At 43.8% G+C, this 27,213-nt stretch overlaps 1 protein-coding gene across 3 annotated transcripts in view; it reads right to left on the bottom strand.

Annotated features, from left to right (window-relative positions):
• The window catches only part of Insc (INSC spindle orientation adaptor protein), a 118,099-nt gene that overhangs the window by 64,545 nt on the left and 26,341 nt on the right, over positions 1–27,213 (bottom strand). For 2 of the 3 annotated variants that reach the window (XM_021166905.3, XM_021166904.3), the window contains exons 3-4: positions 1,320–1,665; positions 336–388 (exon numbers count right to left, since the gene is read on the bottom strand). In XM_021166905.3, coding sequence (XP_021022564.1) covers positions 336–388; positions 1,320–1,665 — 399 coding nt within the window. Of the gene's footprint in view, positions 1–335; positions 389–1,319; positions 1,666–5,964; positions 6,108–27,213 lie in introns of all 3 variants that reach the window. The other variant, XM_029480213.2, reaches the window with a different exon arrangement.

A 27,213-nucleotide genomic window follows, 5' to 3' on the forward strand; every position in this document is an offset into this window, starting at 1 on the left:
TTCCCTTAGCCTCTGATCATGCGACAAAAACCTCATGGGTATCTTTCATTATTTCATTTTACTTTTTGGTTTCATTATACAGTCCTTGCTGGCCTGGAACTCATTATTCAAACTATGCTGGACTTGTAATGATCCTCCTGCCTCTGCCTTCTAAGTGCTGCAATTACAGACATGCATCACTAATACTGACTTCAAGATAAACTTTTGAGGTTCCTAAGAATGTCCGGATAAAGAAACTCCAGCCTATCACCACCTGGAGACACCTAGAGAAGAGACTAGTCCATTCCAGAGCCAGAAGCTTGGCTGGCCCAGCAGAGAGCACAGGGTGCACTTACCTCTCCGTGACCGCAGAGAGCTCAGAGCATTTCTCCATGAGCAGCTTCTCCGCCTGTAGTAAAAAATGATCAGCGTGATTCCATTGAGGACCGGCTGCTGCACTGGGCACTCTGGGGCATGAAGGTGGAGGGGAAGACAGTCACAGAAATGAGAGCACATGGGTAGCCAAGGAGGTCAAGGTCAACTGCTTTGAGAGACTGAGAAAAGCTGGCATGCAATTAGTTATACTGAGGGATCTGGGAAGCCTCAGGAAGAAGAGCTATTTAAGCTGCGTTTGAAGAATGATTAGACACTCACTACCCGCACAACGAAGGAAGGAAAAGTTTAAGGTGAGAGATGAGAAGAAGAAAGAGAGAGAAAAATCACGATGAGGAGGGCAGATGTTCAGTGGTTCACTTTTGACGCTGGGAAGATTCTAATGCACTTTGGAATCAGAAAAGCTGGATCTGAACCTTCTTTCATCAGCCTCTGCTTAGCTTGGGGCAAACGGCTCAGTTCAAGGGTCTATCTCCCCAACCATGACACTGTAATACTACTCTGTTCAGCCAGCTGCTTGGCATGTTTTACATGTTATTTATTTTGCAGTCATCATCCCTGAATAAATGCTGCTACACTCACCCATAAGCACTAAGACATAGAGGAGTCAAGTAACTTGCCAAAGTCACAGTGTAGATGGACAATTGAAGGCCATCTGTACTCTGTTTGTTTGTTATATATATATATATATATATATATATATATATATATATATATATATATATATATGTACAGTGGGTGTACAGGTTAAATGAGATATTTATTGAAAAAAGGAAATGCCCACTACAATGCCTTGCACATGTACATGTTCATTAAATGTCCTCCCCAGCCTTCTCTACTTTGTTACAAGACAAGGGAGGCTACTGGCCAGGAAAGGTTCAGACTCCAGAATTCAGGAAGGCATTCCCACACCCAGCACCTACTAGCACTATCCCAGCATGGCTGACCTGGCCCATTTCCTGTGAGACTGTCCTGCTGATGGTGCTGTACTCGCTGACCATGGAGCGTGCATGGCACGTCAGACGCACACTCATGCTGTGCACACGGGCCCAGCGGTCCTGGGCCAACTTCTGCCCGATCCTTCGAAGCTCAGTGCTGATGACCCAGCCCCGTTTCAAGAGCAGCTGTAGAGGATCTCCTGGACCAGGACCACCTGCTAGGATAAGGTCACCTTGCGTGTCTTCCTCCAGGCTGATGGGCTTTGCCTGCAAGACGCACATGCACTCACACTCGGTCATGAGCTTCAGATCCTCCATCCAGCGCTGAACCGAGTCTACCTGCATGAAGTGTAGCCTGCAACCAGGGAACAGTGGCAGGGTGATTGCCGGCACCGCACCTTTTCCAGACAGTTCCCACCCCAGGCCACCAATGTTCATGGAGCATCTAGTTTAAGTTCAGCATTATCTTTCCAATCTTCTCTATTATTTCTCATGATCACCATTGAACAACTAATAAGATGGAGGCACAATGCTTTGAGGGCAGGTGACCAGACTGATGAATGGCATGACTCCTGACAGAAGGTATTAAATAAAAGTGGCATAAAGAGAACTGTAGCAGACCTACATGGGCATATTGTGTGCATTTTCTTAAAATAATGCCTTCCAGAAAGTTGGTAGCAATGAAAACAGTTTCCAAAAGAAGGGTGGGGAAAAAAGCAATATACAGAGTACAAACAAAAAAGAAGATAACGACACACAAATAATAATCTAGAGAAAATATATGTTCAAGGGAAAGGTAGAAAGCCTAAGGGTTCTTTGGGGGCGATGGCATCAAAGCCTTTCCCTTCTGTCTTTCAACTTTCCTCTAACTTCCAGTTTGTCTATAGTGCGAATATAAGCTTATAATGAACCAGAGTAACTCCATTTACTCAGTGATTTCAGACATTAATGAGACACTGAACACATTATGAGTTCAGTGTACTTAGTATCACGTATGTGTCAGTATTGTGGGGAAGCCGACACTGGGTTTCCACTCGCAAGGAGCTCCTTGGCATCTTAAAGGAAGAAGATGTGGGAGGAGTTAGGAGATGAAGGAGCCCTCATCATCATCTTCCAGCATGACAGGACAGCTGGTTACAACCTTAATCTGTCATGTATGAACTGGGCACCACCAGGACTCATGGCTAACTGCTCTACTATGAATGCAAATGTGACTACTGCCCACTTCATGCCTCTGCTGCGATGCCTACCCAATGAACCGAACCCTCTCAAATCATAAGCCAAAATAAACTCTTCCACATGTTACTTTTCTCAGGTATTTGGCCACAGCAATTATTTGGATATATTTAATATATCTCCCAGGCAGAAAGGCAAAGCTTTGGCACTAAGTTGTATTAATCCAATCCCTCCCTGTGCTGACAAATGAAGCACAGAGTCATAGCAACTGGAGTTGTGGCCCGCACACTATGCTGATGATGGAACTTAGGCTGTTGAGGAGAAAATCCAGGATCACTAGGGGCCAAGCATCATTTCTGATGCCTGTTAGCTACAGAACTCCTTCTGAAATGAGAACACATGAGAATCTCTAAGCAGATTTTAATCAGCAACCTCCCTGCAAGTGAAGGTCCTCTGGGGATTGAGAGCAGGATGAGGCAGACCTTTCAGACAAAGATAAGGAAAGGCTCTCAGAGCTGTAGAGCAGGGTACTGTTGTTGGGACACATGGGAGCAGAGGAGGCATGCTTGAGATAGGCCAGTCAAAGGGACAATGAGTCAGTCCCTCAGTTTAGATTTGTGCATTTGGAAGAGCAGGAACGGTGAGGAGACAGAGAGAACAGAAACCACATCTTGAGGGTAGGATCCAAACAGTCACACTGAAAGCCCCAGCACCCTGTTGAAGGGTGGCAGGACATCACGGAGGGCTGGAGAGTGGAGGAGACAAAAGACAGGTAAATCGCAGCACTTAGAACCACTTGCCAGGGCCAGCTTTCCGTATACACCTTGAGAACGAGCATGAGCAAGGGCACTGGATTTTCTGAGTGGAGACACACTCACCCCTGGCTAGCCAGGGTGGGTTAGCCATCTCTCTGTGATTGTGACAAAGCACTCCAGGTGATTTATAAAGAGGCAAGAACTGGTTCTGTCATGGTTTCAGAGCTTTCAGCCCATGGTTACTTTGTTCTATAGCTTTGACGACTGTGGTGAGGTATAAGTTCTTTCAAGGCCCATGCCGCCAGCAATCTCACTAAGGCCCTGCCTCCCGCTCCTCTTCTCAACAGCACCACTGGCTGGAAGCAAAGTGATCAACAAAGGGACCTTTGGAGAACTTCTAGGAACCAAATCATAACAAGTATCAGGGCTCCCAGTGCAGCCTCCAAGGGGGAGCCAGGAAAGAGAGGAGATTAGAGCCATGAATGTTGCAGGTCTAGACCCATCATGGAAAGCCTATAGACCCAATGCTTGAGCGAACTCCTCACTTCTGACCCACACAGGAGGCACACTCAGTCCTTGCTATTTAAAATCTATAAGGATGAAAAAGACAGTGAGATTTTAGAAGCCGTGCAAATTAAAGTCTCAATCGATTGCTCATTCTTCCACCAAACGTAGATTGACAAAATTATTAATTTCTCTGTCATATGCGTATTTGTGCCTGTATGTGTCTGTGGATATGAATTCATCTAAGATGCCCCCCTGTGTCTATGTGTGGGTTTATCTCCCAACCTGCGCAAGTGCTGAGATGTGTGTGTGTGTGTGTGTGTGTGTGTATGTGTGGGTGTGTTTGTGTATGTTTGTATGTGTGTGTCTTTACCAGTCTCCAGTCTCATGTCACATAAATTTTATTTAAAATAAAGGAGGTGGAGCTTGAGCATGGGCTCAGTGACTCAGTTCCAAAGAAAAGACTAGAAAAGGAAAGAGACAAGTGACTGTGGTGAAGACTTACACCATATGACCTGGTGACCATGGTCAGCAACATGAATGTTAGATCATGTTGATAGCCCACATCCTGTATGTAAAGGGGAACACATCAGCACTGTGGGATTCTTTCTTTAAAATACATGATTTAATCTCATGGTGAAAAAGCATCAGACAAATACTAATTATGGGTTTGTGCTGCCTAGTTTTATGTCATCTTGACACAGCTAAAGTGCTTTTAGAACAGGGGCACTCAGTTGAGAAAATGTTCCCATTAGATTGGAATTTGGGAACCTGTGGTGCATTTTCTTGATTGCTGATGTGGGAGATCTCAGCCCATTGTGGGTGGTACTACTTTAGGGTAGGTGGTCCAGAGGGTAAAAAACAAAACAACATCTGAACAAGCAATGAGGAACAAGCCAGTAAGCAACCCTCCTCTATGGCCTCTGCTTCAGCTCCTGCCTTCCGATTCCTGTGTCAAGTTTCTGTGGACTCTTTTTAATGACGCAATATGAAAGGGTGAGCTAAAAGAAACCCTTTTCTCCCCAAGTTGCTTTTTCCCCCCAGAGATAGGGTTTCTCTGTGTAGCCCTGGCTATCCTGGAACTCACTCTGTAGACCAGGTTGGCCTCAAACTCAGAAATCCACTTGCCTCTGCCTCCCAAGTGCTGGGATTAAAGGCGTGCACCACCACTGCCCAGCTGGTGGTGGTGTTTTGCCACAGCAAAAGAAACCCTAGCTAAGATGGTATCACACTACAAAACAATGTGGCTCTGTTCCTTAAAACTGTCAAAGTCCAAAGTTTGGAGCAGAAACTGAATGAAAGACCATCCAGTGACTGTCCTACCTGGGGATCCATTCCATATCCAGTTACCAAACCCAGACATTATTGTGCCAACAAGTACTTGCTGACAGGAGCCTGATATAGCTGTCTCCTGAAAGGCTCTGCCAGTGCCTGACAAATAAGAATTGGATGCTCACAGCCATCCATTGGCCTGAGCATAGGGTCTCCAATGAAGGATCTAGAGGGAGGACCCAAGGAGCTGAAGGGGTTTGCAGCCCCATAGGAGGAAGAACAATATGAACCAACCAGTACCCCAAGAGCTCCCTGGGACTAAACCACCAACCAAAGAGTATACAAGGAGGGACTCATGCCTCCATATGTTGCATATGTAGCAGAGGATGGCCTTGTGGGACATCAATGACAGGAGAGGCCATTGGTCTTGTGAAGGCTTGATGCCCCAGTGTCAGGGAATCCCAGGATAGGGGAGCGAGAGTGGGTGGGCTAGTGAGCTGGGCTAGGGAGGATGGGATGGGGGGGGTTTCGGAGGGGAAATGGGAAAAGGGGATAAAATTGGAAATGTAAATAAAGAAAATATCTAATTAAAAACATGACAACTTCAAAAACAAAAACTGTCAAAGAAAAATGGGAGGAACCATCATAGGCCAGATGAGACCTAGGAGATATGCTGAGTACGCGGAGATGATGTTCTGGAAAGAATTCTGAAGCAGAACAGTGGCATGTGTGGGCAAACTGGGGAACTCTAGGTAGCATCCGAAGCTCAGTTACATAGCAATGGACCTATGACAGCTCCTTAGTGTGACAAATACAACTTGTGAATGATCAGGGAACCTGGGCATGGAGCCAGGAGAAACACATCCTATTGTCTCTGCAACTTTCTCTACATCCAAAGCTGTCTTCTTATGGACAGTGTTATTTATAAAAACAATGACATTTCTCACCAGAATGAAGTTCACTCTCTTGCTTCTTCCTCAATCAAAAGCCTGAGCTGAGCTTGTTGGCCCACCGTAATGCAATGAGTCCCTCTGGAAGAAGGCTGGTGGGACCTGGCTAATGAGGCAGGAGCGGGGCTTCTTCAGAGAACCTTGGAGTGGAAGGAAAGGGGGACACAGCTTGGGTTGTGGGACAAACCCACTGACTCTGTTGTCCAGTGGGGGCCTCCTGATTTACCCTTAAAGCTTACTGCAGCTGAATCTCAGGTGGCTTCTTGGGCATGTACCTTCTGATCCCTCTGAAGCCATGTCTTAAGGACCTTCAGATTAGGTCCCATTGCCCCATCTCCCTCCTCAATCATAAAAAACAAACAGCACTAGTGTTGTGGTTTGTATAGGCCCAGCCCAGGGAGTGGCACTATTAGAAGGTATGGCCTTGTTGGAGAAGGTGTGGCCTTGTTGGAGTAGGTGTGTTACTGTGGGGGTGGGCTTTAAGACCCTCATCCTAGCTGCCTGGAAGCCAGTATTCTGCTAGCTGCCTTCAAATGAAGATGTAGAACTCTTAGCTCCTCCTGTACCATACCTGCCTGGATGCTGCCATGTTCCAGCCTTGATAATGGACTGAACCTTTGAACCTGTAAGCAGCCCCAATTAAATGTTGTTTTTATAAGAGTTGTCTTGGTCATGGTGTCTGTTCACAACAGTAAAATCCTAAGACAGCCAGAGTTTCCTGGGTTGGTAGCCTATTGTCATCCATTTGAGGTTAACAAGGCTTACACAATGATGAGTGGCATGTGAGGATAGACAGAGCCTGCACAGAAAAATTCCTGGTCATTTTCCTTTTCATGAGATTGTTACTGAAATTTAGCACATGTACATAAAAGTACAAGATTGAGCTTGATACATTTTCATATGGTCAACATACACATATAACCACATTTTTAAAAAAGGGACAAAACAATCCGTCATTTGACGATGTCAGTACTTAGGAAGCAGAGACATCAGGATTGCCTCAAGTTCAAGAACATCCCAAACTGTATTGTGAGTTCCAGGCCAACTTGAGTGACAGAGTTAGATATTCATGGTCATCATGACCTACATACAAAGCCAAATGAGACTACATAAGACTGTCTAAAAAAATAAATAATGAAGATTTATGAAGCTAATTGAGAAGGAGGGAAGAAAAGGGGAGATCTGTAGAGAGGCCCCTTATACATCTAGAAGAAAGTACAAGTTATTGATAAAGAATAGAAATTTATGCAAATATTAGATATTTTTGGACCAACATCTTATTATAAAGTAGTCACAATGAAATACTCAAGGAAATGAGGTGATAATCAAAGATTTTACATTCAGCCATAAAGACTCAAATAGATAAGGAGGAATCCTGGGCTCCTTTAGGAAAAGTGTTCTTGGAGAACAACCTTTCAACAATGGTTAAGAAAGTGGGTCAGAGAAATGGCTCAGTGCTTAAGAGCATTGGCTTCCCTTCCAGGGGACCGAGAATCCATTCTCTGGCTGTACATGGCAGCTCACAACCATCTGTAACTCCAGTTTCAGGAATCTGATGCCCTCTATGAACTCCATGGACACTGTACATGCATGTGGTGCACATACATGCAGTCAGGCAAACACTCATCCATATAAAATAAATACAGATTTTTAAAAAATGTTTGAGGAAGGGCTGAGGTGTTCTCCTGCTGCAGAATGTTTGCCTATCATGGCCAAGGCCTTGTGTTCCAGTCTCAGCAGTGAAGCAGACTATTAGGAAGATAAAATCATGAAGACATTAACACTGGTTAATAAATGAGAGAAGAGTCAATGGCTAGACCCTGATCTGTGACTGCAGCGGTAGAACAGATGTAAGAAGGAACTTGGAAGCCAATGCTGGGCTCTGATCGAGGCAGCCATCTAACAGACCTTCCCTTTCTGCTTTTCAAGATGTTCAGTCTCTCGCTGCCCTGCATAGAGCTTCATTCCAAGCATGCAGATGTGTGTCCCACGTGTCCTCACAGAGTCCATCTGGACATTCACTCTTCTACTGAACCATCATTTACTTAGTGCCTGGGATGCGCCAGGAAATGGGATACATGAGACAGGAAGTGGGATAAGCCAGCAAACAAAACAATCGACATTAATCCCCTTATGGAGAAGGCACGTGATAGGCAGAAAGTAAATGATAAAAATGGAATAAATTAGAACTGTGTGGTGCTCTGAGAACTGATCATTTCTACTGAAAAGATGAGGCAGAATCAGGCCATCAAAAATCTGTGAGGCACAAAGTCATTGCCATTTTAAATGAGTGGTCATGGTACAGTTTCCTGAGACTGTAAGTCATGAGCACACTCTCTCAGGAGGCAAGATTAGCCATGATAAAATATGGAAACTGAGTGCTCACCACGGAGGACAGGACCCAGGCAAAGGCCCTGAGAGGGAACTAATAGGGAGACATCGTGGCAACAGTGGAGTGTATGGGAGAAAAAGTAGAAGGTGAGCTCAGGGTTGGCTAGTACATGGCTTCTGAGGTTCTAGAAACTCCTTGAGGTTTGTTCTGTGTAATAGAATGCTTCTTGGATTCTCCTAGGACTATCATCACAAGTATTGTTTGGGACCATCCAGCCCATATACCTCTCTACAACCAAAATGGTCCAGAATCTATCACATTTATTCATTTTCTCTCTGTGTCTCTGTCTGTTCTCCCTCTCTCCTCTCTCTCTCTCTCTCTCTCTCTCTCTCTCTCTCTCTCTCTCTCTCTCTCTCTCTCTCTCTCTCTCTCTCTCTCTCTCTCTCTCTCTTCCCCCTTCCTCTGTCCCTCCTTTCTCATCAAAACAAGTCGTAGATTAATTTAGAATGGCCTGACCTTTATGATGCAAAACTATACACTGTTTACTAGACAGCCAACTTAAGCATAATAATTTATGCAATGGGTTATAAATAATTGACATTATGGTCAGGACTTTAACTTCTAACCCTTCTGCTTCAGGCACTGGTGATGCCCAAGCTAAGTGTTGCTTACGTTTCCCACCTCCCCCTCCTCCCCTCCCCCCCTCCCCATTTTCCTCCATGTTGGTCATTCTGCCTCTGCTCTTCCTGCCAGTTCCATGCTGTGTGGCACCAGGCACTGGGCAGACAAGTCTTGAATTCTGCATCCATACCTAGTCAACATGTGAGCTGAAGGCCTTCACCTCTCTGAAATACTAAATAGCTCAGACAGTGATTCCCCACCCACCAGAAGAGCATCCGCACACTACTAGAAACATCAGAGCTTTTCTTCTCCTCAGAAGACTGTACAAAGTCTTTATTCACCCATTATGTGGTAAATGCCCCCTCTGCTCTTCTCTCGCCTGTCTCCATGCACTATCTTCCCCAAGCTAAGTTTTAACCCCAAGATTAACCAAAAACTACCAAGTTTATTATTAATCCTGTCCACTTAATATTTGCCTTCTATGCCCCATAACATTTTCTTTTCACTAAACTGCTTGTCATAACATGGTAAACGACTGGATCCTACATTCTGGATAACTCCAGGAGACCTGACAAAGGGAAGTGGTACCCTCCTGCAACCTGGGTGCAAAGGTCTAAGGGCAATTTATAATGCATTGCAAGGAGGCAATCGCTCTGTAGTCTGCAGTACTCTCTCAAGAAATAGGAGACTTGGAGGGCATCTGACTTTTTTCTTTTCTGTTTTTTGAAATCTAACATAGCTTCATGCAAAACAGTTTCTAAGAGAAGCTACTTACTGAGTACTATGATAATTAATAACAAATATCAATCAACTTGACAGGATGCAGACTCCCATAAGAAAAAGATTTGGGTTTGTTTGTGAGAAATTTTCTAGAATAGCTCAAGTGAGATGGGAAGACTTAACCCTCACTGAGGGCAGCACCATTCTAGGAACTGTAGACCCAGAGTCAATAAAAAGGCGAAGGCAAGCTACCAACAATTCTCTTTCTGTTTCCTGATTCCAGACACAATGTGATGTCTGCCTTACACTGCTGCAAATGTCACATGACCAGCTGTCTCCAACTCTGTTGCCATGGCTTCCAGACCATGTGTACCCTCAAACTGTGAACTAATGGAACCTATCTCTTCCTCAGTTGCTCTTGTTGGGCATTATATCCCAATGATTAGAAATGTGGTCATTACAAACACCTTCTGCATACCCAGCACATGCGATCTTCTACCTGTACTCGTAGAAGCCCTTATCCCACTGAGGGAGGCTCCTACACTGTGACAGTAACGGGGTAAAACTTGGGCCCAGGCCATGAGGCTCACTATTCTGTTTTTGGGTGCTAAGGGACATGAATCAGGTACCTGTTTCTGGCATGATGAGCTAGCATACATCTTTGACAGTTATTTCCTCTCTAATAGCTCAGAGTCCTCCGTTGTTAACTCTGATATTCTAGGTGCCTTTAGCTTGAGAGAAGTTATAGATACTCCCTGACTTTCATTAACTCGTTCATGAAATTACCTTTGAAATTGATTGATTGATTGATTGATTGATTGATTGATTGATTGATTGCATGTGTCAGCATTCACATGCACAAATGTGGAACTCAGAAGACACCTCCCAGCAGTTGATTTTCTCCTTCCCCCCATGTGAGTCCCAAAGATCAAACTCAGGTCCTTAAGCTTGGCAGCAGGCATCTTTGCCCACTGAACCAGCCTATGGCTTGCCTTACATCCTCTGTGAAAGTATGTTGGTTCTGTATGTCTGAGAGTCAACAGGAGGGAGACCCAACTAAGAGCCCTCGCCTATGCCAACCACCCGTCTTAACAGCTACATCACATGATGCTTCTACTCTGGGCCTCAGTCTCTCACCTTCTTCCCCATTTCCAATTCCTGTCCCCAAGTCCTTCCAATCTCTCAATCCCAACCTCTTACCTACACCTTCTCCTCACAGGCTGACTTGTCTCATCTGAAGGAGCCTTCTGGATGAGTTTATGTCTCATATGACTCACATGTCTACCTGCATGCTCTGTAGGACTGTCTGTCACTCACTAATCTCAACTGTTTAAATCCTTGTAAACGATCTATCCACTAGATCCCAGATCCTTACACTGTGAGTCACAACCTCATAAGGGATTACATCACAAAACGGTCCCTGAATGCATGATGATCAAAAATTAACTCCAAACCAAAAGTGTAGTGGTTCTGAGGTATGCCTCAGACATACTCAGACAGCACTAGGTCCTGTTAGACCAGGAGACATTACTGCAGAGTTGGTTCTGAACACACCTAGACACACTTTGCACTGTGGGTTTCGTCACACCACCCAACTGCAGAACAGTGCCCGAGACACCTTGACTCAGACATGAGACTCCTGTCACAGTTAGATAATCGTAGTGCTTTTACTGCGCACACGGCATTTTGCTCTTGGGAAGAGTTGATGGTTCAACTGTAGAAAACAAAAACTCTTAAGAGTTTCCTATCATCATCCTCTGCGTGTAAATACAAACTTAGCATATCCTTGAATTATATTAGAATGCTTGACTTTAAAATTGCTACTCCAGTTGCTAATTTGAGCTTCATAAGAAAATCATTCATTTTGGCTTGGGCTTAGGATGGAATTATCTAACAGTTTCTGAAATGGCACATGCATACTTCTGTTATTTTGCACTGCGTATTTACATGAACAACATTCTCAGTAATGACAATGATAAAATTATTTAATTATAAAGTCAAAATACTAATCAACTCTAAAAACAGAAGTTTCCCTATGTTTTGCAAGGTCAGACACTCAGCTAAGATTTAATTTTTATGCAGAAAGAAACAGCATACCCAATCTCCTTCGCATACAGATATGTCTTTCTACTTGATCAAATTGTCTGTATACAAAAAGAGCTGCTTGAAGATAAATGTATTACTAATTATATAAACTAATAAAAGTTTAATTGTTTATATGCCTACTTTATATGCCCATGTACTTGGGGTCAAGTAAACATTTCTTTGGGTAAAATGGGTCATGGTAGATAAACACTCAGAAATCCTGCTATAGCCGAGCAGATCCAGCCTGTGTGTGCTCAGCTCTTTATGTGTACCCAGCTGCTGGGCCTAGCACACTGAAGCTGTTCCCTGTATATATGAACTAAGTTTAAGTACCTTGTGAATGAGAATGGCAAACCCTTGTAGCTGTCAGTCTGTCTGTGTCATAGGGTTCTGTGAATCCAGGGAGGAAACAAAAGGCCATAGTAATCTAGCAGCATGTATGAAGGCAGGTCCTGTGCCAATGATGCTATGGCACTCCTCGTTATCATTACATTAGGTCCCCCCTCCCATGACCCTGGAAGGGGTTCTCTAAGGATTTCTTACAGATTTGGAGACTGAAGCATATGAGGCTGAGTAGCCCATCACACAGCTCAGAAGTTGTAATGTTAGGTGCTGAACCCAACACTTCAGATTCTAGAGTGCTACCTACATTAAAGGATCTTATGAACGGCTGCTCTCTGTCCCATTACAGAACAGGGCAGGGTCCTCAAGTTAAAAACTACAAATGCATCGACACACAGAGGAGCTCAGGTTAAGCTGCCCCTGGGCTGAGGCTCCACTTCTGACAGCGCCGTGGAGCTCCACGTGAACATTAAATGGGGATAAACTACTCTTCCCGGCTCTGTTCTCTTCCCTGCCTCAAGGAAGGTTTGCTTTTACCAACATGGCCCACACAGGATTCTTCACAGATCTAGCATGCCAGTGGCCATCCTAAGACCAGTGTCATTCTATGAAAGGCAAGAAAGAAAGTAGGTGCTGTCTCTAGAGGCACCAGTCACTCTACCACCTGGCAGGCTTCTGACCATCCCTTACCCTCCACCCAACGAATGGATCCCATTTCATCCACCATGCAAGCCTCAGGCTCTGGCACAAGTTCCCTGCCCCCAGTTATGGGAAGACTTGAAGAGCAGAAAAATCTTCCTTTGAGTCGCATAGCTGGCTCTGTCCTCTGACAGGTCCCCAGATACAACTATGAGAAGTCATCCATCCTACCAAGTCCCCTAGCCAGGATGTGCCAGATCCAAGTGACAGTCAGATGTTTTCTATACACTACTAGCCTTATACCAGCAGAGGCTCCAAAGCTAAGCAAGAGAAACTCTCAGCCCTAACAAAGCTCATTCATGCCTCAAACAGGCAAGGTAACACCAGTAATCAAATCTGGAAATGACCCTAAAGGTAGCCAATGTGTTAAGCTCCAGCAAAAGGCCAATTGGGACCCTAAGCCCCTGTCTACACAGTCTCCTTTCATCCTGCCCACAGCACTATGAGAGAAGGACTATTACTACTTCCAGATGAAGAAACTTCTGCCAGGGGAAAACACATAGTTAGTACACTGCAGAGCCATCACTCAAACCCAGGCCTCCAGGGCCCAACGTCTTAACTTCACTAAATACCAGGCTTCCATCAAGATGCTGTGAAACAGTAGCCCATGATCATGGAAGATGGAGCCTGACCTCGCCTGGGAATATTTACACACAGGAAATAGCATTTACCCTGTTCTCAGGAAAGGAGCTGGCCAAAATGACAAGAGTCGGAAGATTTCTGTGCAGAGGGAGACATGATGTTCAAAGGCCAAGAGGGCCAAATTAGTAACATAGCAGGGGCTGCACTGACTGACGCAGGAGGCCTGGACGTGGCAAGGAAGGGGTGTGAAGATACAGACTGGCCCCAGATCAAAGATCTTGAATGCAGTAAGTTGAGGAATTCGATTTAGCCTTGGGCACATTTGGAGCCACTGATGGCGTTTTTTTGGGCAGAGGAGTGACATGTGGTCAAATGAGTCAGGAGGAGGAGGAGAAAAGTGGGGTTAAATACCACAGTCAGGAGGCTGCCTGAGAGATGGTGCTGATAGAAGAGAGAAAACAGAGCCTGAACAACAGTTTCTGGGGATGGACAAAAGCGACTGACATGAAGCAAGGGAAAAGATCAAAATTGATCTCTGGATGTTGGGTCTCAGTAGCTGAAGCTCCCCTGCTTGGGACAGGAAACACAGCCAAGCAAGAGCTGGTTTTCATTGTGTTTGGTTGCAGTGTGTGGAGGTAGTATAATAAGTAGAGGTCACAGGCCACTGCAGGGTCAGGGAACCAAGTGCTGCAGAGATGTACATCTGAGAGTCCTCAGGGTCATCAGGGAAGAGACCAGGCAAGGTGACACATCCCCTCCCCCAGATGCAGCCCCAGGACCAACTCATCCATGCCCAGCCTTGGTCACTGTGCCACCAAAGAATGTGCTGCTCTCCTCAATTTCAGAGTCTAAGGGTTGTGGCTCATTACGGTTTGGACTATGTTAGCACTAAACATCCCATAATTGCAGAGCTTGCCTGACGCTCTGTCATTAGTTTTCTGGATCTCTGAGCCCCACCTCTCTGTTGGATTTGCTCACTGACCCCAATATAAAATGTCTAGTTAACCAGGACAGCTCAGGCTACTTGGTTGGGGGCTCCTGCTGTCCTTGCCCACCCTAACTGCTCGTGGTTCAACTGTCCTCAGCCATGAACTTTAAGCTGCCGTCTCACTGTGCATGAAATCTGTCCTCTGAAAGTACAGACAACTGATCCATTACTCACACAGAGGAGAACTGAAAATTGAGGTCAAGGCAGAGGGCCTGGCAATGAGTCACTTTTCTTCATGGTGGAAAATCACCAGTCAGGAGCCTGTAGGGGGTCTCTGCTCAAAGAGCCAGGGGAACAGAGCCGGGACCGGGGCTCTGTGTTTGCCATATCCATGATGAGCAGGAACCTGGACCTGATGCTATAAAGGTCATTCCTGTGCCTGAGAGCAGGTGAGGGGTCCTCCCAGGGTTGGGGTTCCTAGGGGTTCTGCCATGTTTCTGAAGATATCCTATTTCCCATGTTGTTCCTCTACGTCTCAGACAGAGGCTTTCCTAGACATCTAGAATGAGGTGACTAAGCCCCCAAATCTGGATCTTCTGGAGTCTCACAGACTGTAAACACAACTCCAGATGCAACCACAATCTTCTCCACACACCAGACTCCCGGGCAGATGATGCTGTTTAGGCTGGAATTACTCAGGGTTGGGTTGGAGGAAGTTACAGGACTTATCTTAAGGAACTCCAGAACCAAGAAATTCACTCCTAACAAATTTCTCCAGGACTTCTCTAGGCCAGAGGGAATAGATTACCCACCCAACAAGTGAAAGATTACCAACTACAAAGCACCTTTTATTATATCATCCTTCAAAGTAGTTTGCAGATCGGAGTTGGCCATTCTACCTTATAGATATAGAAATGGGGATTTAGAGGCATCGTGAAATTTGTCTAAGACCCCAACAACAACAACTGTCTTATATAAACATCCTGGTCACTGTTCTAAGTGCTTGACCCAATCTCAATTGCTCCCTGTAATCCTCAAAGCAGGCCCTTGAAACTATCATCACTGAAACTGACGAGGCCAATGTCACGCAGAGAAATGAGAACAAATCTCAGAAACTATAAGTCTTGATTTTTCTTATGCTGTACCCTTGGGTGGGGTCCAGCAATTCAGCCGATGATTCAACCCCTAGGCCCTGAGGTCAGCCCCTTCCACTACGCAAAACTGTTCACATGTTGCAAAGTGATGTCTTTGTAAAGCTTAGGACCATCTATAGCCCATGGTGTGCTAGTTACTTCTCAAACCCTTCCCTTAGTTCTTCCTGAGAAGCAGTGGGGTGTGTTAGACTTCAGGGCTGGGTGGTCCTGAAGTCTACATATCTCTGATAATTTTGTAGTGGAGCAGGGAATCTGGCAGATTGCGTCAACAGTAATACTGAGAAAAATTTTCCATCAGAATTTTGAGAGCCTTGAGGGTCTCCCCACCTCTTCACTGTCCTCACCCCCATCTTGGATTTCTCCCTTCATTCTCTGAAGTCCAGCACTGGGGGAAAGTCTCTAAGGCTTATCCTTTCCATAGCTAAGGGAATGCTCTTCCCATCTCAGCAGACCTGTATCCAGCCTCCAGCTCCTGGCACCAGCCCCTCACTCCTAGCTTATCCTTCTGGTCCTGTGTATGGTGTTCTCCAAAATTTCTGGAGTTAATAGTTAGTGGAACGCTTACACTTATTCTCTGCTTGGCTCATTTTAATTTCTTCATATTTCAAGTGGAATTTTCAATTCAAAGCCTTCCGAGACTAGAAATTGGATTCCCCCTTTCTCTCTTTCCTGTCTACTGTGCAAAGTGGGTTCTCTGTAAATAAATGCTCTTCTACATAAAAAGCACTAAGAAACCATGTGTGAAATGTACCATGCTGGGCAAGGTATTCTAGGATTCTGCAGGAGATACCTGTCATGGTTTAAATGAAAATGTCCACCCCCATAGGCTCAGGTGTTTGAATATTATCTCAAGTAGGTGGCTGTTTGTGGAGGCTTAGATTGTATAGCCTTGTTGGAGGAGGTATGCCGCTGGAGGCAGAATTTAAGGTTTCAAAACTCTGAACAATTCCAAGTTCACTCTCTTTTCTAACTGCTTAAAGTTCACAATGTGCGTGAGGGGTCAGCTCTCAGCTTCCAGCTCCAGCCACCATGTCTGCGACATACTGCCACGCTGTCTCTGGTATGATGGGCCCCATCCCTCTGATGGCATCATAAGCCCCAAATAAACCCTTCTTTTTATAGGTTGCCTTGGCCACATTGTTTTGTTACAGCAACAGGAAAGTAACTGAGACAATACCAGGGAATGAGCACCATGCAGGTGAACCCTTTAATTATGTAGACATGTTCCTTCCACCCCAAGTGTGTGCTACACCCATCATATGGGAGTCAGGAGAGCGTTATGGGAGAAAAGAAAAGGGGTGCTTGACTAGAACTAAGGGATCCCTGTAAGTTTCCTATCCATATAGCACACTCTCAAGTCAGTGGGATATGAAAAAGATAGCTACAGACAGAAGGAGTAACCTGTGCCAAGAAGGAGAGGCATGGGATCATGGTCTATGGAGGTGAGATGGTGAGTTGCCAAGTGTAGCCAGAGGGTAGAGGTGAGTTTGAAAATGACTGGGTAGAATTCAGAAGCCTGCTGGAATGTTTTTGCCTGTGGCTTTATCAGCTCTATACTCCAGCAAAACATTCTTCCTTAGCATGCATCCAGTCACATTAAGGAATGCTATACAACTAAACAGAGTCCACCCAACCCCAGAGGCTAAAAGGACTACAAAACTAGTGCACTCTACAGTTTCATCCCAGCTACAAGGCAGATAGATGCTAAGCCCTGCTGAACATCTCATAGGAGAGACTGGGCAGGTCCTCTGCTAGTCAATGAACTGCTTTCCCAGTTTGTGGCACTAAAGATCATTTTGTTCAAAAAGGGACAAAACCATCCAAAACTCAGCACAGAACGTCAAATCTAGGAGAGCCTCTGGGGAGTTTGCACCATCTTCCATTTCTTGGATGAAAACAATTGAACCTTGGAGAAGGTTTGACCAAAGACACACAGCAAGTTGGTGGTAGGCTTGTCTCTGGCTCTTAACCCATGCTCCCTGATGCACTGTGCTCTCCCACAGGAGATTTGATGAGCAAATTATAGACTTTCTCTTTTCCAATGAACTTAAAAGCAAAGGCTAAAACTATTTCTGAATCATTCTTCTTTAGATGAAAAAAAGGTCTCTCTCAACTCTGACTCTTTCAATCAATTAAACCTCTGGCTCCCACTCCAAGGTCTCAAGACAAATAACTCATCCTTGGATCCAGGACTCCACTGAACTTAGGAACTTAGTCTGCACAGCTGAGAGTGTGTACCACAGAAGCCTACAGCTTCTGTGACCTGCCAAAGCAACACAGCATCTGGGAAAGGTCCTGTTTTCCGCCTTCTTCTTCGGCCAGGAGGAGGTCCAAACCCCAGATATCTGTACACCTTCCCTTTAAGAGGAAAGCTTGTCAGCAGGGAGTGCTCTAACCACTGAAACTCAGAGGAGAGAGCCTGTCTCCCAGGTCTGCTGACAGAGGATACTCAGAATCCCCAGAAGAACAACCTCTGAACAGAGACAACTATAACAACTCCAGAGATTACCAGATGGCGAGAGGTAAAGGTAAGAATCTTACTAACAGAAACCAAGACCACTCACCATCATCAGGACCCAGCACTCCCACTTCGCCCAGTCCAGGGCACCCCAACACACCTGAAAAACTAGACCTGGATTTAAAAGCATATCTCATGATGATGATAGAGGACATCAAGAAGGACTTTAAAGAACTACAGGAGAACATGGCTAAAGAGTTACAAGTCCTTAAAGAAAAACAGGAAAACACAACCAAACTGGTAGAAGTCCTTAAAGAGAAACAGGAAAACACATCCAATCAGATGATGGAAATGAACAAAACCATACTAGACCTAAAAAGGGAAGTAGACACAATAAAGAAAACCCAAAATGAGGCAACACTGGAGATAGAAACCCTAGGAAAGAAATCTGGAACCATAGATGCAAGCATCAGCAACAGAATACAAGAGATGGAAGAGAGAATCTCAGGTGCAGAAGATTCCATAGAGAACATGGGCACAACAATCAAGGAAAATGGAAAATGCAAAAAGATCCTAACTCAAAACATCCAGGAAATACAGGACACAATGAGAAGACCAAACCTACGGATAATAGGAGTGGATGAGAATGAAGATTTTCAACTCAAAGGACCAGCAAACATCTTCAACAAAATTATAGAAGAAAACTTCCCAAATCTAAAGAAAGAGATGCCCATGAACATATAAGAAGCCTACAGAACTCCAAATAGGCTGGACCAGAAAAGAAATACCTCCCGACACATAATAATCAGAACAACAAATGCACTAAATAAAGATAGAATACTAAAAGCAGTAAGAGAAAAAGGCCAAGTAACATATAAAGGCAAGCCTATCAGAATTACACCAGATTTTTCACCAGAGACTATGAAAGCCAGAAGATCCTGGACAGATGTTATACAGACACTAATAGAACACAAATTCCAGCCCAGGCTACTATACCCAGCCAAACTCTCAATTAACATAGATGGAGAAACCAAAGTATTCCACGACAAAACCAAATTCACACATTATCTCTCCACGAATCCAGCCCTTCAAAGGATAATAACAGAAAAAAACCAATACAAGGACAGGAACCACGCCCTAGAAACAACAAGAAGGTAATCCCTCAACAAACCTAAAAGAAGACAGCCACAAGTACAGAATGCCAACTTTAACAACAAAAATAACAGGAAACAACAATTACTTTTCCTTAATATCTCTTAATATCAATGGACTCAACTCCCCGATAAAAAGACATAGACTAACAAACTGGCTACACAAACAAGACCCAACATTTTGCTGCTTACAAGAAACTCATCTCAGAGAAAAAGATAGACACTACCTCAGAATGAAAGGCTGGAAAACAATTTTCCAAGCAAATGGTCTGAAGAAACAAGCTGGAGTAGCCATTCTAATATCAGATAAGATTGACTTCCAACCCAAAGTCATCAAAAAAGACAGGGAGGGGCACTTCATACTCATCAAAGGTAAAATCCTCCAAGAGGAACTATCAATCCTGAATATCTATGCTCCAAATACAAAGGCAGCCTCATTCATTAAAGAAACTTTAGTAAATCTCAAAGCACACATTGCACCTCATACAATAATAGTGGGAGACTTCAACACACCACTTTCACCAATGGACAGATCATGGAAACAGAAACTAAACAGGGACACAGTGAAACTAACAGAAGTTATGGATCAAATGGATCTGGCAGATATCTACAGAACATTTTACCCTAAAACAAAAGGATACACCTTCTTCTCAGCACCTCATGGTACCTTCTCCAAAATTGACCACGTAATTGGGCACAAAACAGGACTCAACAGATACAAAAACATTGAAATTGTCCCATGCATCCTATCACATCACCATGGACTAAAGCTGATCTTCAATAACAAAATAAATAATAGAAAGCCAACCTTCACGTGGAAACTGAACAACACTCTTCTCAATGATACCTTGGTCAAGGAAGGAATAAAGAAAGAAATTAAGGACTTTTTAGAGTTCAATGAAAATGAAGCCACAACATACCCAAACTTATGGGACGCAATGAAAGCATTTCTAAGAGGAAAACTCATAGCTCTGAGTGCCTCCAAAAGGAAACTAGAGAGAGCACACATTAGCAGCTTGACAACACACCTAAAAGCACTAGAACAAAAGGAAGCAAATTCACCCAAGAGGAGTAGACGGCAGGAAATAATCAAACTCAGGGGTGAAATCAACCAAGTGGAAACAAGAAAAACTATTCAAAGAATCAACCAATCAAGGAGCTGGTTCTTTGAGAAAATCAACAAGATAGATAAACCCTTAGCCAGACTCACTAGAGGGCACAGGGAAAGCATCCTAATTAACAAAATCAGAAATGAAAAAGGAGACATAACAACAGATCCTGAAGACATCCAAAACACCATCAGATCCTTCTACCAAAGGCTATACTCAACAAAACTGGAGAACCTGGATGAAATGGAGAAGTTCCTAGACAGATACCAGGTACCAAAGTTGAATCAAGATCAGGTTAATGATCTAAACAGCCCTATATCCCCCAAAGAAATAGAAGCAGTCATTAATAGTCTCCCAACCAAAAAAAGCCCAGGACCAGATGGGTTTAGTGCAGAGTTCTATCAGACCTTCAAAGAAGATCTAATCCCAGTTCTTCACAAACTATTCCACAAAATAGAAACAGAAGGTACTCTACCCAACTCATTCTATGAAGCCACAATTACTCTGATACCTAAACCACAAAAAGACCCAACAAAGATAGAAAACTTCAGACCAATATCCCTTATGAATATTGATGCAAAAATCCTCAATAAAATTCTTGCTAACCGAATCCAAGAACACATCAAAACAATCATCCATCCTGACCAAGTAGGTTTCATCCCAGGGATGCAGGGATGGTTCAATATACGGAAATCCATCAACGTAATCCAGTATATAAACAAACTCAAAGACAAAAACCACATGGTCATCTCGTTAGATGCGGAAAAAGCATTTGACAAGATCCAACACCCATTCATGATAAAAGTCTTGGAAAGATCAGGAATTCAAGGCCCATACCTAAACATGATAAAAGCAATCTACAGCAAACCAGTAGCCAACATCAAAGTAAATGGTCAGAAGCTTGAAGCAATCCCTCTAAAATCAGGGACTAGACAAGGCTGTCCACTTTCTCCATACCTATTCAACATTGTACTTGAAGTCCTAGCCAGAGCAATTCGACAACAAAAGGAGATCAAAGGGATACAAATTGGAAAAGATGAAGTCAAAATATCACTCTTTGCAGATGATATGATAGTATATATAAGTGACCCTAAAAATTCCACCAGAGAACTCCTAAGCCTGATAAACAGCTTCGGTGAAGTAGCTGGATATAAAATTAACTCAAACAAATCAATGGCCTTTCTCTACACAAAGAATAAACAGGCTGAGAAAGAAATTAGGGAAACAACACCCTTCTCAATAGTCACAAATAATATAAAATATCTTGGCGTGACTCTAACTAAGGAAGTGAAAGATCTGTATGATAAAAACTTCAAGTCTCTGAAGAAAGAAATTATAGAAGATCTCAGAAGATGGAAAGATCTCCCATGCTCATGGATTGGCAGGATCAACATTGTAAAAATGGCTATCTTGCCAAAGGCAATCTACAGATTCAATGCAATCCCCATCAAAATTCCAAATCAATTCTTCAACGAATTAGAAAGTGCAATCTGCAAATTCATCTGGAATAACAAAAAACCTAGGATAGCAAAAACTCTTCTCAAGGATAAAAGAACCTCTGGTGGAATCACCATGCCGGACCTAAAGCTCTACTACAGAGCAATTGTGATAAAAACTGCATGGTACTGGTATAGTGACAGACAAATAGACCAATGGAATAGAATTGAAGACCCAGAAATGAACCCACACACCTATGGTCACTTGATCTTCGACAAGGGAGCTAAAAACATCCAGTGGAAGAAAGACAGCATTTTCAACAAATGGTGCTGGCACAACTGGTTGTTAACATGTAGAAGAATGCGAATCGATCCATTCCTATCTCCTTGTACTAAGGTCAAGTCTAAGTGGATCAAGGAACTTCACATAAAACCAGAGACACTGAAACTTATAGAGGAGAAAGTGGGGAAAAGCCTTGAAGATATGGGCACAGGGGAAAAATTCCTGAATAGAACAGTAATGGCTTGTGCTGTAAGATCGAGAATTGGCAAGTGGGACCTCATGAAACTACAAAGCTTCTGCAAGGCTAAAGACACCATCAATAAGACAACAAAACCACCAACAGTTTGGGAAAGGATCTTCACCTATCCTAAATCAGATAAGGGACTAATATCCAATATATATAAAGAACTCAAGAAGGTGGACTCCAGAAAGTCAAATAACCCCATTAAAAAATGGGGCTCAGAACTGAACAAAGAATTCTCGCCTGAGGAATACCGAATGGCAGAGAAACACCTGAAAAAATGTTCAACATCCTTAATCATCAGGGAAATGCAAATCAAAACAACCCTGAGATTCCACCTCACACCAGTCAGAATGGCTAAGATCAAAAATTCAGGTGACAGCAGTTGCTGGCGAGGATGTGGAGAAAGAGGAACACTCCTCCATTGTTGGTGGGATTGCAAGCTTGTACAACCACTCTGGAAATCAGTCTGGTGGTTCCTCAGAAAATTGGACATAGTACTACCGGAGGATCCAGCAATACCTCTCCTGGGCATATATCCAGAAGATGTCCCAACTGGTAAAAAGGACACATGTTCCACTATGTTCATAGCAGCCCTATTTATAATAGCCAGAAGCTGGAAAGAACCCAGATGTCCCTCAACAGAGGAATGGATACAGAAATTATGGTACATTTACACAATGGAGTACTACTCAGCTATTAAAAAGAATGAATTTATGAAATTCCTAGTCAAATGGATGGACCTGGAGGGCATCATCTTGAGTGAAGTAACACAATCACAAAAGAACTCACACAATATGTATTCACTGATAAGTGGATATTAGCCCAAAACTTAGGATACCCAAGATTTAAGATACAATTTGCTAAACGCATGAAACTCAAGAAGAATGAAGACCAAAGTGTGGACACTGTGCACCTTCTTAGAATTGGGAACAAAACACCCAGGGAAGGAGTTACAGAGACAAAGTTCGTAGCGGTGATGAAAGGATGGACCATTTAGAGACTGCCGTATCCAGGGATCCATCCCATAATCAACTTCTAAACGCTGACATCATTGCATACACTAGCAAGATTTTGCTGAAAGGACCCAAATATAACTGTCTCTTGTGAGACGATGCTGGGGCCTAGCAAACACAGGAGTGGATGTTCACAGTCAGCTATTGGATGTATCACAGGGCTCCCAATGGAGAAGCTAGAGAAAGTACCCAAGGAGCTAAAGGGATCTGCAACCCTATTGTTGGAACAACATGATGTACTAACTAGAACCCCGGAGCTCTTGTCTCTAGCTGCATATGTATCGAAAGATGGCCTAGTCAGCCATCAATGGAAAGAGAGGCCCATTGGACTCGCAAACTTTATATGCCCCAATATAGCGGAATGCCAGGGCCAAAAGAATGGGAATGGGTGGGTAGGGAAGTGGGGGGCGCTATGGGGGACTTTTGGGATAGCATTGGAAACGTAATTGAGGAAAATATGTAATAAAAATATTAAAAAAATAAATAAAAAAAAAAAACAAACTCATCCTTTCCTTCCAAACAGCATTTTCTCTGAAAGAAGAAAAGAAAGAGAGGAGGAAGGGATGGAAAGAGGGAAGAATATGGGAAGGGAGGGAGCAAATGAGAGAAGAAAGGAAGGAAAGAGGGTAGGAGAAAGGGAGGGAAGGAAAAAAACTAGGATGCTGAAGGCCAAAGAAAAGTCCAAGGGAAAAGAACCAAGTCCCGTTGCTAAGCTATGCATGTTAAATTTCTCTTACATGAAGCTCCCTAGAGAAGGGCTTGTTCATTCATTAAACGTCTCTGGGGATTCGGGATGGGGGACATACACATAAGAGTATGGTTGTGTGTGCCCACATAAATAAGTGCAGATGCTGACCAAGAACTGATGACTTTCTTTATCACTCTTCACCTTATTGACTTGAGACAGGGCAATGACCTAAACTAGAAGGCTGCTGTTTGGATAGGCTGGGCAGCCCAGAATGTGCCTGACTTCACTCCCCACCAACACACACCCCAATGCTGGGCTTACAGGCACTATGTGGCTATACCTGGAATTTTATATGGGTGATGAGGATTCTACCTAAGGTCCTCATGCTTGCAGACCAAGCACTCATACCCACTTAGCCATCTCCTCAGGCCACTAAACAGTTAATAAACACTTATTCATCCAACAACCACTTACAGAGCTTCTATAGTATACACTGTAATCATAAGCAGGAGAACCAATATAAATAAGATACCCATTTAGCCCTGTGTGCTGAAGACACTCATGATTGGATAAGGTGTCATGTCCCCCATCAACTAAACTCTAAATCTCACTTAAGTAAAGGAAGAAAAAGAATGAAATTATTTCTCTATAACAGATCCCTACCATAGACAATTGCTGGAGGTGGGGTGGGGAAATGAGTTTATGAAATATAAGCCAGGGAAGAATTGATTCCTCAAAAGTAGGGGAGGCACCCGGAAATGAACCAGTTCTGAGCCTCAGTTTCCCAGGCTTGTATTGGAAGAATGAGCTTAGAGGGAACATGAAGCAACAGCATTCAATACTTCTGTAGCCCCAGTTCCCAGAAGAGTACAGGAATTCATATTCAACCTCATCTTAAAAATAACTACTGAATCATTCCTGTCTGCCTTTTCAAGGTCACACACCATGTTGTTGTGGATTTCTCATGGGAAACAGGAGAAGGGAGGGAACTTAATGCTAGCTTTGATTGGTCTGCCTTTTGGCTTAAACAACAGGAAAACATACAATTATCCCATTGACAATTACAGTCTTCACTCTTCACCACAGTCACAGAAAATGACCCTCAACAGCAGAACAGCAGCCACAGAGCAGAGTGCACATATGTAAGCCATTACTGACTCAGAGACAGGCTGACCTACAGTGGCCCCCACTGGGTCTCCATAGTAAGCTGGACAGCCAGAGGACCACTCATCACTAGTACAGAACACCCCGAGCCTTGGTCATCTCAAACTTCTGGTTAAACAGAATTCTCAAAACAAAGAGATTCATGCTCAGTGAAAGGTCCCAAGAGCTTCAAATCAAACTCAATCAGATGAAAGGGAAGTCACTGAATAGAGTGTGAGTTTCTTGTTGGCAGGGACCATATCCAACAAGGCCATTACTAGTCCTCAGCTACACTGTATCATACAAGGTCTGTGATTTACATTCAATAGATACGTGTACAATAATTTCACAGGAGGTCAATAAACACAGGACTGCTTACATGGCTGAGTATGTGATGGATTGACCCAAGAAAACTGGAAAAACAGACTGGCTTGAGTCTGACCAGCACTAAAAACATCCTGGTTCTACTACTCAGAGGATGCTCTGGCATCCTCTCAAGCCTCAGTTTCCCCATGGGATAAAGACTTATCTGTGTTTCCAGCCTTTTTCTTTACAGAAAGATTTGTTACTGAGCTGATGGAAACATCACATTCTGGTGTCTTTGGCTGTGAAACCATCTGTGCATGTCCCCAGAGCCCCTCCTATCACTGCCTTTATTCAGAGAGAAGCTGGACAAAATGGATTTCCTAGAATGGGATGGTTACTGCTGCTGGCCAGCTTGTCTGGTTCTCAACCTTCCTCACGCTGTAACATTCAGTTCCTCGTGTTGTAGGGACCACCAACAGCTACATTATTTTATTGCTACTCCATAACTGTAATTTTGCTGCTGTTTTGAATCTGATATGCAGAGTATCTTATAGGCAACCCCAAAATGGACTGCAACCCACAGGTTGAGAACAACTGGTCTAGAGTGTCCTAGGAGACCAACCTCTCCCCATGGCTATGGAAAAATTTCTAGATGGAATTGATTGATCTAGGAAGACACACCAAAAACATAAGCAGTAGCATCCTGTGGGTTTGAAGAAAACAGAGAAAGCAAGCTGAGTATCATTATTTATTTCACTTGTTCTCAACCTGTGGGTCACAGCCCTTCCGGAGCAAAACTACCATTCTACAGGGGTTAAAGACCATTGAAAACACAGATTTACATTACAATTCAGAACAGTAACAAAATTACAGTTACAAAGAAGTAATGGAAATAATATCATGGTTGAGGGGGGTAGCACAACCCAAGGAACTGTATTAAAGGTCTTGGAATTGGAAGGTTGAGGACCACTGCTCTGGTCCTATCTGCTTCCTAACTATGGATACAATATGATCAACTACTTCATGTTCCTGCTAACCTGTCTTCCCCTTCCAAGGTCAGCACCCTCAAACTGTGACCCAAAATAAACCCTTTCTTCTTTAAGCTGGTTTTTATTGTTGTTTGTTTGTTTTTTGTCTCAGTAATGAGGAAGTAACTGATGCAAAGCATGGCTCTCTCACCAGGCAGCACTCTTGAAACAGAAGAGGTCACAGGGCTGTACTGAGGCAGCATGGGCAGTGAGCTCTTACATGCTGAACACACACGGAAGACAGAAGATCTCCCTGGCTGGTCAGAATGGAAAGACTCCAGTCAGAGAGTGACTGGTGGCTTCTGAAAATCCTTGCTTTGAGTTTACTCTTTCCCCTGAACTTCACTTTGCCTGCTGTGAAGTAGCGGATCCGCCCCAGCCTACTGGAGTCTGTATTACTCTCCAGTGACAGAGCAAGGTGGAACCTAAAGTCCTAGTCACCTCGACCTATGAACCCGCTCTGATTCCAAAGCTCCCTGTGAGGTGAGATGAGCTGCCACCACAGAGCCAGCATTGAGATCCTGTTTAAGCACTCTCCCTTGCACCAACACTGACCTCCACGGGGCTTCCCAACATCTATCCTGAACTTTGAATGCCACCTCAAAGGCTGCTTCATGGAGATAATAGTGATTGCATAGCCACGGTGAAAGCTCCAGGAGCAGCAACATCCTGTGTATGTAAGCCAATGAGGTGAGGGGGCATGGATAAGGCCAGCCCTTTATCCTGCTCTGTGTGTGTGTGTGTGTGTGTGTGTTTGTGTGTGTGTAGTATCCAACTGAACAAACTAAACACTTCTAATATTCTGTAAGCATGAAGGGTCTCTAGACCCAGTGTTTTGTTTCATTTTGTTTTGTTATCTCCCAGTATTTTCTTATCTTTCTGTTTTAGTTTTTGTGTTTCTACTTCAAGATAAGAGTTTCTCTT

The sequence above is a fragment of the Mus caroli genome, unplaced genomic scaffold (genome assembly GCF_978045245.1).
Source record: "Mus caroli unplaced genomic scaffold, Mus_caroli_1 scaffold_8, whole genome shotgun sequence".
NCBI classification, from domain to species: Eukaryota; Metazoa; Chordata; class Mammalia; order Rodentia; family Muridae; genus Mus; species Mus caroli.